General features: G+C 32.1%; 1 protein-coding gene across 1 annotated transcript in view; it reads right to left on the bottom strand.

Moving 5' to 3' along the window:
* The window catches only part of LOC139497411 (polyadenylate-binding protein 4-like), a 17560-nt gene extending 5424 nt beyond the window's left edge, over nucleotides 1-12136 (bottom strand). The window contains exons 1-7 of the mRNA XM_071285627.1: nucleotides 12028-12136; nucleotides 9709-9941; nucleotides 8061-8254; nucleotides 7374-7489; nucleotides 6402-6549; nucleotides 5126-5200; nucleotides 2723-2923 (exon numbers count right to left, since the gene is read on the bottom strand). Coding sequence (XP_071141728.1) covers nucleotides 2723-2923; nucleotides 5126-5200; nucleotides 6402-6549; nucleotides 7374-7489; nucleotides 8061-8254; nucleotides 9709-9910 — 936 coding nt within the window. The 5' untranslated portion in view covers nucleotides 9911-9941; nucleotides 12028-12136. The remainder of the gene's footprint in view (nucleotides 1-2722; nucleotides 2924-5125; nucleotides 5201-6401; nucleotides 6550-7373; nucleotides 7490-8060; nucleotides 8255-9708; nucleotides 9942-12027) is intronic.

Raw genomic sequence — 12136 nt, 5'->3', positions numbered from 1 at the left:
TGAAGCTGGATTGCCAGTTCACATACTCGATAAGCTTCAATTTTTTGAAAATATTTGATCACCTTTTATAAATGGCGACTCTGCTATTAGACATGTTAGACAGACGGCACTGTAATGGTATATGGAGCGACATGCCATGATAGCAACATCAAAGACCGTTGTAAAAGCCTCAAGGGGACACTGTAGGCATAACAAAAGTATACGCTTGTTAGATGGACCCTTACTAGACATGTCCTAGAATCCCTTAGTAATGCTGGAGTGGGCTGAAATTGCTGCAAATAACAAATATTGACACGAGGAAACAAAGCTTACAGTAATGAAAGAGAAAAAGAACATTTTATTGCCATTGTGAACTATGTGAATGAACCATGACTGATCACCTTTGGAAACATGACCGCAAAACAAACCTTTAATGTCAATCGGGGAATAATTTTCGAGTCACATAAATCCAGAACTTGTATTTGGCTGATTTTGGCATACTGTAAAGATAATGTTACAATAGAGTATGGGCTGTCGCACCTTCAATTCCAGTTTCCCTTTTTCACGATGACGGCACCATGAAAAAATCATGCAAGTCTGATTTGGTAAAGCAATGAGAATCAGAAGTCTCCTGTGCACTTTCCATACCTTCACTCAGAGATCAGAGATGATATGGCATTGGTTCAATGTTAAGAAAAGTAAAACATCCGGTGACCTTGCAGCTGACTGTTTAAAAAATGTATAAATGCTTTTCTATAGCGCATGTTTCTTTTTCTTTTTGAAAACAAATAGACGAGCCTTAATTTCTTTGAATATTTTATTCTTTAAAAATTTTACTAATGCCCTATGATTCAAACTGATTGTGAGTTTTACTTACTAGCCGGAACGGTTGTAAATCCCGAAATTGTCAAAGTTATCTATACCAACATTGTTAATGACTGTCTTAACTTGTTAAGCACTCAAGAGGAGGCCGATACTCGTATGATATTCAATGCCTTAAACTTTGACACGCAGTTTAAAGAAATGGGAAAGAGCAGAAGAACAATCAAACAATCAAACGGACCTCTAAAACGAATGTGATTGTTCTGTGTGTACCCTTCTACAAACATATGACACAAACAGGCGAGGTTTGTGTGCAGATAGGGAACATAAACAGTGTAAAGGATGGGTTCTTTTAATCATTACTTCATGATATTTATGCAATGCGAGTCAAGCTTCCCACCAGTAAAGATGTAAGTTTAGTGAACAGGTCTCTGTGAAGCGGCACTGAAACAGCATGCGTCGTTTCGAACAAAAGTTTGGATCGCATTACATTGATTAACCCACAATTCCGCTATCTTTAGAATACAGTTCGCGGGAGTTTAATGATTCATTACACCCTGTGTATTCTACAGGGCATATGTCAGCAGAATTCTTGCAGGATCTTGTGTTTTCATGTAAGGTAAAAATCTTCATGTAAAAAGTCATGTGTTTGTTCAAAACAAAACCTTACATGTTCAGAGCTATGCTCCTGTAAAAGATCAGATTTATGTTGACACTTCCAATCATGTTATAGGGGAACCAGAAGATGCACATGGCTTAATTATGTTGTGTTGTACTCTGTGAATGCATTTGTTTTTAATTGTGACTGTTTTTTAGGTATTGAGAGGTTTTTAGTTTTAATGAATTACATAAATGAGCTTTTGCAAAATACGCCTTTGTAATTGTAGGCTTCAGGTAAAAATAATACTGCTCATTTATTGCTGAAGTTGAATGTCAGCCGGCAAGGGAACTACTGTAACTTTAACAGGACATGTGTTGATCTTGTATAATAGAACAAGTGTTTGGAAAATGTTAATTTTCAGAGTTAATCGACTTCTTATTCCATTATTTTTTTTACATTTTCGTCATAACTCATTGCTAAATGATTTGAAAAAAAAATGTCTGAATCAGAAATTTAACCTAAATTGTTGTAAATACCTTCAAAATTTAGAAAATATGCCCCAAAAAATATAATAACAGAATTTGATCTTTGACCTTATTTTATGCAAAACTGTTACCACATTTCTTTTTGACGTCGACATCGATATTTTAAAGTACTCATTTTTCCGATTCCAATAATACATGATATAGCCATATGCATATAGCATGTGCGATGACTAAATCTAAGAAATATTGTGTCTGGTCACCATACGATCTGATGCCTACCTCCATGTGCGGGACTGTCTTGCTGCATTGAAGACCCATTGGTGGTCTGCTCTTCTGTAGGGTTGTTTTCTGGTTGAACTATTCCATATTTCAATTCTCAATTGTAAAGACTTGTTCACATAAGTGGGACTTCGGGTATCTGCTCATTGCAGTCAGATAACACTTACAATTGAATGTCAGAAATCTGTTAACAAATTATTTCCATCATTTTTGTCAGTTACTATTTGATACATCTACGTTCCAAATTCTATTTCAAACTTTTACTTGTACCTAAGAACTATTTTTAGTTTGAAACCTGCATTTGTTTTCTCTCACTCGACTTATCGACTTTGAACAGGGATATACTAGTATTGCCTTAAGTTACCACATGTCAGATGTACTTTTATATGCTACAGTTTCTGAGATATAAGCCTTAAACTGTATTTTACCTTTATGTTCTATTTATTATAACGGACGACGGACGTCAAGTGAATTGAAAAGATGAGCTAAAATGTATTAATATGAGTTATTGGTTAAAATATCGAAAAAAAATCATCTAAACTAAAATGAGAAATACCTTAGCGCTAGTAATCGTTCCGAATTGAGAAAATTCTTTCCTCAGCCTGTCATCATCAACGTTGTTGTCCAAGTTTTTTACATACACGTTTAGGTCTCTTGTTTGGTTCTTCAGTTCAGCGTGACGCTCTGTTTTATTCTGTGCTCTTCCAACAAAGAAAGTGTTGTCTCCAATCAGTGCACCATTCAGTTCTTCGACAGCCTGTGGAAGGTTTTAATTAACACTTTAAACGGTAGAATGTTTACAACTTATAAATTTTTAAGTTCCAAGGAAGAATTTGGTAGGAAAACCTGATGATAAAGAATATCATAATTACAAAAAAATGTAATGAAAACTTATCAATTAATTCAAAAGAAGTTCTTGTGTTGAAAGCTCATTAGCTAATCAAGTAGACGAACATTCAGGTAGTAAAAACCTTGAGGGAATATAAACTTCAACAGAAAAAAAAACAAGTCTGGGTCGATCGACATCATACGCGTCTCCTCCATGTATATATTATCCAACTGAATATCACATCCGGTAAAATGACAAACAACACGAATAGCAGGGTATCATAGAATATAAGTCCGCGAAAAACTGCTTGAAGTTAGCTATTGAGCTCGAAGAAAAAAAACCAGGTTTCACTCTAGATGTAAACGTGTTGTTTTAAAGGATTTATAATCACGTTTAAAAATATTTCCGTTGAGCATGTTTTATAATGCCAACATTTTAAAGTCAAGTATGTTAGTATGTCTAATAGTGTTGTTGTAAGCTTTATATTTTACTCCATTTTAATTTTTGGTAAGGGGGGTAAATATAACATCCTGAATTGATCAGCAGTTTTTCTTACTATCGTCTGAGATATATCTTCCATTTACATTTAAAATAACTGATATATAAATAAACTCATCATAGATACCAGGATTAAAATTTCATATCTACGCCGGACGCGCGTTTCGTCTACAAAAGACATACCAATGACGCTCGAATAAAAAAATGTTTAAAAGGCCAAATGAAGTACGAAGTTGAAGAGCATTGAGGACCAAAAATTCCTAAAAGTTTTGCCAAATACAGCTAAGGTAATATATTCCTGAGGTAGAAAAGCCTTAGTATTGTATTTCAAAAATTTAAAGTTTTGTTAACAGTAAATTTATTGTTATGAACATATCAATGATAACTCAAATCTACACAGAAGTGTTGACTACTGGGCTGGTGATACCCTCGGGGAAATAAATCTCCAGCAGTGGCATCGACCAAGTGGTCGTGAATAAACTCATCATAGATACCAGGATTAAAATTTTAGGCATAACATAATCTGTGGATGACACATGTAGATACTTAGGATATTTTGATTTGAAGACCTTGGCATACCCAAAGGAAATGGGATCAAGAACATAACATAACATCATTGTTTTGATTTATACCTTTGCTTTCATTGTTTCGCCATATTATTTTATACTTCAGAGATGTATACAAAAGTGGTAGTAAAAAAATGTTTGCATTTTTGGGGTGAAAATATGAAAGATTTGGTGTGTAACAATACTTTAATATCTTATAGAAGTTATTACCTCTGAAATGTATAAATTTAAAGATAATTGATTCTGACTTAAATTCGGTACACGATTTAGCCATGTCGTCTTCTGCTAAATGTTTGATAAAAACATTCCACCAAAAGTAACCTTGAGTAATCCGATAATAGCAATTAAGGAGGTTCTCTACTCAGTTTCAAAATAACAACCTTTTCATAACACTAGTATATATTGATAGGGGAATAATAAAGGAACCAAAAAATCAAAAACAAAATATAGGTGAATGTGCTTGTTTTCCAGATATATGCCTTTGAAGTTCTGGCTGGAAAATGTTGTTTCTTGATTTTTCATGGCTTTATCAATGACTAGTTTAAGTTCGCCATGTTCTCAAGAACTATTAAAAAAATAACAACGATTTTATAAAACTTTCACAGATGGTTTATAACGATACATAGAAAAGATTTATAAAAAGAAAAATCGGAGTCAATGGGAAAACCATTTAACTTTTAATCGGTGTAAATATAGCTATCATATTAGACAGGACGTGCCATTTTCCTAATCAAAAGTAGTAAATTATCTACCTTATGTCAGGCAAAAGTATATGAAACCAGATATATTGGATTTAGTGCATCTTTAACTATCAGATGAGAACAAAAGTAACTTTCTGTAACAGGAAGTAGCAAATGTCTGTTATTTCAGCCCAAACTATATTGAAACCTTTTATTTTTTTAATTACTAATAATCAATATAAACTTCAAGTACACTGGAAGTAACTTTTTATAAATCATTCAGATATAAAATAGGGGAAATACCTTCTTTGAACAATTGTTCTTTAATTGTTTTTGTTTGGACATGGATACTTAAATTTCACGATTTTCAATTGAAACAAACTTACAGTCTGAGCTTCGTCAGCATTTTGATAACAAACAAACCCGAATCCACGACTTTCTCCATAGACATCTGTCATTATCTGTTCAAATATTGAAGAGAAAATATCTTAATAATAGAGTCAAACAGGTTAAATGCTAGTACTGTGTTTAACTGATTTTCTGTTTTTTTCTGCAAAACAAAACCCAAACGTTCTTTAAAACGTTTAAGTACTGAGTAATTCATAATTATTTTTAAGGTACTTGAACAAATATTTCATTTTTATAACCTTAGGCATCACCTATATCTATGGTATATGTTTATGTACACATAAGTAAGTGTTTGTGCGGTTATTGTTCTCCTTTTTATAGTTCAAATATTGCTCTGCTTTTTTGTCATTTTCTTATTTCTATCGCTACCTTCTTTTAATAGTCACTTCTCTATTGATTTGTTATATCCTTCATGTTCAATGTTGAGAAACTTATGCACAGAAATATTTGAGTCAAACTTATTACTGTCGTTGACTATGTTTCAAAATGTATTACTTCAACTAATTCATATCTATACACCCTTAACGAAAAATTATTTCTGTGACTACATCTTCGAGTGTCACTGATGAGTCTTTTGTAGACGAAACGTACGTTACAAAATTTTAATCTTGGTATCTATGATGAGTTTATTTACTAACACTGGGTCGATGACACTACTGGTTGAGTTTGTATTACCCTAGGGTGTCATCAGCCCAGTAGTCAGCCCTTCTGTGTTGAAATGAGTTATCATTGATATGATCATAATTATGAATGACCTGAAATTTTGAAATATAAAGGCTTTCTACCCCAGGAATAAAGAACCTCAGCTGTATTTGTCAAAACGTTTAGGAATTTTTGGTCCCTAGTGCTCTTCATCTTCGTACAATATTTGGCCTTTTTACTTGTTTTGATTCCAGCGTCACTGATAAGTCTTTTGTAGACAAAACGCGCGTCTGGTATCTTTGATGAGTTTTTAACTATCCTTAAGGACAGGTAATTTAGCTAATATGCAATCGATTCCATCTTCATGCCTTATACAGCATGTACTGTGTTCTAAACCTTTATTCTCCTTACGCTGCAACGTAAAACTAGGCCTCTTCCGGGGAGACAAGAACAAAATAAGAAATCGCAAATTTGAAGATTAAACATTGTTGCGCTGATATTTAGAGTATTTATGTATATTATATATGAAATCTTACCTTATTTTAATAATCTTCATGCAATCAGTAACTATCAAATATATTTCATATTTACAAGGTAGTTTTGTCTACAAACCTTTAAACTAATGATATTCCCGAATGGCTCAAATACATCTCTCAATTTTTCTTCCGACAAATTGTCAAAATTCTTAAAGTATAGATTATTAAATTTCTCTTTCGTATCCTCCTGGATTTTGTGGTCACTCGTTTCAAAAGTGACAGACCTGAAATATTTATTATACAGATTATATTGATGGCAGATGTTTATGTTTAATCAAATTCTTGATAATGTTTTTATGTGTTTCATTTTATTTTCCTACTCCTCCCTTCTTCCTCCTCAACCTGCTTTTAAAGTGTTATTATCATCATCATCATCATCATCATACAAACATTCATACAAACATTCATACAAACATCCACACAAACATTCGTACACACATGCATACAAACATCCATACAAATATTCATACACACATCCATACAAACATCCATACAAACATCCATACAAACATGCATGCAAACATCCATACAAACATCCATACAAACATCCATACAAACATGCATGCAAACATCCATACAAACATCCATACAAACATCCATACAAACATCCATACAAACATGCATGCAAACATTCATACAAACATCCATACAAACATCCATACAAACATCCATGCAAACATCCATACAAACATTCATACAAACATCCATACAAACACCATACAAACATTCATACAAACATCCATACAAACATCCATACAAACATCCATACAAACATCCATACAAACATCCATACAAACATCCATACAAACATGCATGCAAACATCCATACAAACATCCATACAAACATCTATACAAACATCCATACAAACATTCATACAAACATCCATACAAACATCCATACAAACATGCATGCAAACATCCATACAAACATGCATGCAAACATCCATACAAACATCCATACAAACATCTATACAAACATCCATACAAACATTCATACAAACATCCATACAAACGTTCTCAAAGGTCAATAGATACAAACTTTACTTACACTTTCTTCCCATTTATCAACATTCCATTGACTTTTTCAATTGCATCTTTTGCTTCCTCTGCTGTCTCAAAATGAACAAATCCATATCCTCGGGATCCATGCTCGTCACAGACAATCTTTTTAATAAATAAATATTTACAAATATTTTTAAGGTACAAAATAATTATTTGTGGCTAAGAGGGTATAAACGACAGAATATTTAGGGCAGGCAATGAAAGCACAAAATCGGTCTATTATTGATAACCATACTGAGTGGACATTGTTTCATGTGAGAGGCAATAGGGTGACCAACAATGTTTCATTTTTTCGACAGTTGCTCTTCTAGTACAGATAAATAAGTAGTTCTCCTTTTGTATAACGTAAAATTACTCCAGTAACTATCCAATAGGTTTTAACGGCCGTAAAAAATATCTTGAAAAAATCGTATAAAAACTCATTGATTACAGGTTTAAAAAATCATAATGCAATTAATAGTACTGATAATAATGATGATGATGATGATGATGATGATGATGATGATGATGATGATGATGATGATGATGATGATGATGATGATGATGATGATGATGATGATGATGATGATGATGATGATGATGATGATGATGATGATGATGATGATGATGATGATGATGATGATGATGATGATGATGATGATGATGATGATGATGAGTACAACGAATGCCTTACCTTACAAGATAAAATATTCCCTAAGACAGAGAAAGTATCATATAACGCTTTATTGTCAACGCTTCTGTCAAGATTTTTGATAAATATGGTATTGCCACCAGATTTCCCCGTTACGGGATCTTTTTTCGACCACATGATTCTCATTTGCTGTCCTTCAATAATGTCAGAATTAAATGTTTCAATGGCTCTTGCGGCTGCAAAATATATCATTTTCATCTTGATTAATAAAAATGCGTTTCTAAAAATTACACACACGTCGACTTCGTCCATATGTTTTTATTCTTTCAAAACAGACAACGTCCTCTGAATTTCTTGCATTTCTTTTGTTCAGTACATAAAATTCATTGATCATTTGGTTGATTATTCTGAACATGTTACCAATTTTAAAACTCATTAAAGATACAAGTTTTATAATTGTGCACCCCAGTCGTTCGTTTCGTTTTTAAACCATTCACTTATGACTCTCTAGTTAGACCAATCAAGTGTAAAGTTAAAGAGTATTGAGGCATTGATAATTCATAACGTTTGTCCAAATACAGCTACAGCTAATCCAATTAAAATTTTATACGTTATACGCAAATTCTAAACTTTTTTTTTTAATTGTTAGGATCTATCATTTTTATTTTTGCCGGCTTTTAGTTTTGCAGCTGTTGGAGCCCTATTATCTAGTATTCCATATTTCGTCCCTCATTTTTAAGAGATTCAGATTGAACAATCTTTAAATTCAAGTTAAAGGAAAAGGCAGTTTTTTTGTTGTGTTGTTTTTATTGAAAGATTCAGTCTGTGAATGAGTTAACAACACGGTGTTGGCTGCTGTGTCCAAGTTTTTGACATTTTTACCTATTTTGTATTCTTGTTTTGATCACACATCGTTGTCAATGTGGTGACATTTTAAACGACTGTCATACAAGTGATATGTTCAGCTAATTATAAGACCAGGTTTAATCATAAAAAAATACATGTACCAAGTCAAAAATATTTCATTTGTTATCTATTTGTATGGCGTGCTTGAGCTTTAGATTGTGCCATTTCATTAGGGACCTTCCTTTTAGAATTTCATCGGTGTTTGGTACTTAGGTAATTTGACTTGTTTTGAACATAGTTCACAGTCTTTATTTTAATTGATGAAATTCTATATATGTTGAATCAAATGACAATAAATATTTGAATAAAATGAGAAATGAAATATACATGATGTACATTTGATACACTTGTGTCTTTTAGAGGAAACAAATCTAACTTTATAAAAACAAGTGTAATCCACAATGTTCTACACATAAAATACCTGTACCAAGTCAGAAATATAAAAGTTGTTTTCCAGTCGTTTAGTGCTTTCGAGTTTTTGATTTTGTCATTTCTGTTTTGATTTTTCTTGTAAAAGAGTTTGGGTATTTTTTTAATTTATAAATATATCACCAGTCTTTTCAATATGCAATTGATATTATTTTAAATGAAAATAAGAATGTGATATTGATTGAGAGCTAATGATACAAGTACGTAAAAGCAATTATTTTATTTTAAAAAAGCAGGATGATTGTGATCTACTTTGTCTTAGAGTTGCCGTAATACGTTGTTGCAAAATAACAGAAAAAAAGTATACATAATAAATATATCGTTCAAACTAAACTTTTTAATTTAAAATCATTACCATCTGCCATCTGAAAGTTGACATAAGCATAACCAAGCGAACGTCTTGTGATCATATCTCTACAGACACGGATACCGAGGACTGGACCTACTGTTGAAAATTTCTCAAACAACATAGCTTCGCTGACATCTGGATGAAGATTTCCTACATACAATGATGCCATTGGGTAACTTGTACCAGCCGGATTGATATTAGTCGTCATTTCAGAGGTGAAAATATGGCTCTGTTGATTGCTAGAAGACATTTAAATGTAAACTGTTTTCATTTAATGTTGAAGGTTAAATAAAATAGTTTTTATTTCATTTTTTGATGAATTCTTTCAGTTTTTTTCTTGTTTTTTTCTTTTTTTTTAACATTTTGTGGTTTACCTAAACCTCGCGTATGCTTATATGGGTAACATTTATAGTTTGTACATCTATCTTCAATTCTAGTCTTTACAATTTTGTAGTAATATCAAATTCTTTTGATTTATCTACGCCTAAAACTACTTGTTTTCATGGTCAACTGAGGTCGCATTAAACAATAACAATAAATAATAGACAGATATTCTTCCTTTTACTGGTAAAATCCTACATCTACAGTTATTTCTTTAGTTTAAAAGCTATGGATCTTAAAACTACGGTTTACCGGCTATGAGCTCTCCAAGTATTTCATCGTTTACGATGACAATCTATCCAGTGATAACATGAACATTAGGAACTTGTGTGATGGGAGACGATGAACAAAAAAGAAATTACAAGGTTTAGATTGTTCAACACGGCGGATGAAGGTCTCTTATGACTTATATAAAAATGAAGATATGTATGATTGCCATTGAGACAACTCTCCACAAGAGACCAAATGACACAGAAATAACAACTATAGGTCATCGTACGGCCTTCAACAATTAGCAAAGCCCATATTGCATAGTCAGCTAAGAAAGACTCCGGAAGGACAAATGCAAAACAATTAAAAAAAATCGACAAGAAAACATGCAAATCTATCAAGCTTGTAATGCTGAAATATACGGTACAGGTTACATTTGCAGATATGAAAATAAACACTTTGTATTGTTGGCAAATGTTTCGAACACCATATATGTCTTAAGATATATTACATTTGATAGATTGAATTTATTTGTTTGACATTACATATAAATACTGTTCATATTAATATTATGTTGTAACAGGCTCAGTCCGTTTTCATAGGTACAAAAAATGTACATGTACACACTTACCACGAAGGCATAATTTATTTGAAAGATGTAGGGCAATGAAATGCCTCAATAGGAACTATACAGAAGTGTGATTATTATCAAGAATACATGTTGTGATTAAGAATATATTTTGTGATTGAAATTGAATTCAAGAAAAAAGAATTCATTAAAGATACCTAGCTTAACATCTAGTTGGCCAGATACGCTTTTCGACTTCATAAGAATCGTCAATGGCGTCCTGATCATCAACTTTGGGACAAACTAATGAAGAAATAAGCCAATTAAAATCCGAAAAATTCAAAAAGATTGTGATAAATACATCTGATGCGATTAATGTATACATGGTATAGGGGTAATAAGTAAAGTTAATTAATTAACCTGAGCTGTAACAAATGCTAAAACGGATAATATCTAGTGATATGATATAAATATAAACACTTAGTGATTGTCCTTTCAGCATTTTTATTCTTCTGGTGTTTCTTTTTCCTTTTTTTAAAGAGGCTTAGAATACCAAAGGAAATTTTAAAACTCAAAATATGATAAAAGCAGCCTTTGCTAGCTCCCCTACCTTTTCCCCAATAAAAATGACATTTGATAAAATGACAGAAACTAACAATAAACCAGGAAGTAACGAACATCTCAAACATTTTTTAAAGTATTTCTGGTTTTATCTGCTTATGTTATGTATGCGCTTGATGTTTTTTTTGTCTTGTTGTAATGTATGTATGTTTGTCTTCATATGTGTGTTTTGTTTGTATGTCATTTTGCTTGAGTGTTATGTATTATAATGTCGATTTCAAAAGATCACTTGAGCCTGTGTTACTTTGTTTACAGTGTATCGACAATAAATAAAACTTTGATTTGATTTGATTTGATTCGATTGATTTTTTGTTTCCGAAGCCCTAAATTTGTGTTGCATCATAGTCATTTGTGTTGAAGGAAATAGTGTTTAAACTCTGAGATATGATTGAAATGATCACAAAGATAAGGTACGATAATAATCAAACAAAGACAACATAAACATTATAACATTATAGTAAATCCAATTATATATAGAATGTATGTACATGAATGTATAAAATGTACAGAATAAAGAAACTATAGATTAGAAACAATCTACATACCTTTGCAATCATTCAAAAGAAAGAAAGTCAGATAGTTTCATGCTTAATAAACTACTTTCGTTTTTCATTTAAAAACAAATGGTGAGAAAATAATAAAAGAATCGAAGTC

This window comes from Mytilus edulis, chromosome 12 (assembly GCF_963676685.1).
Source record: "Mytilus edulis chromosome 12, xbMytEdul2.2, whole genome shotgun sequence".
Lineage (NCBI taxonomy): Eukaryota > Metazoa > Mollusca > Bivalvia > Mytilida > Mytilidae > Mytilus > Mytilus edulis.
The sequence above is the reverse complement of the archived record's forward strand: the minus strand, read 5'-3'. Positions and strand labels throughout refer to the sequence as shown.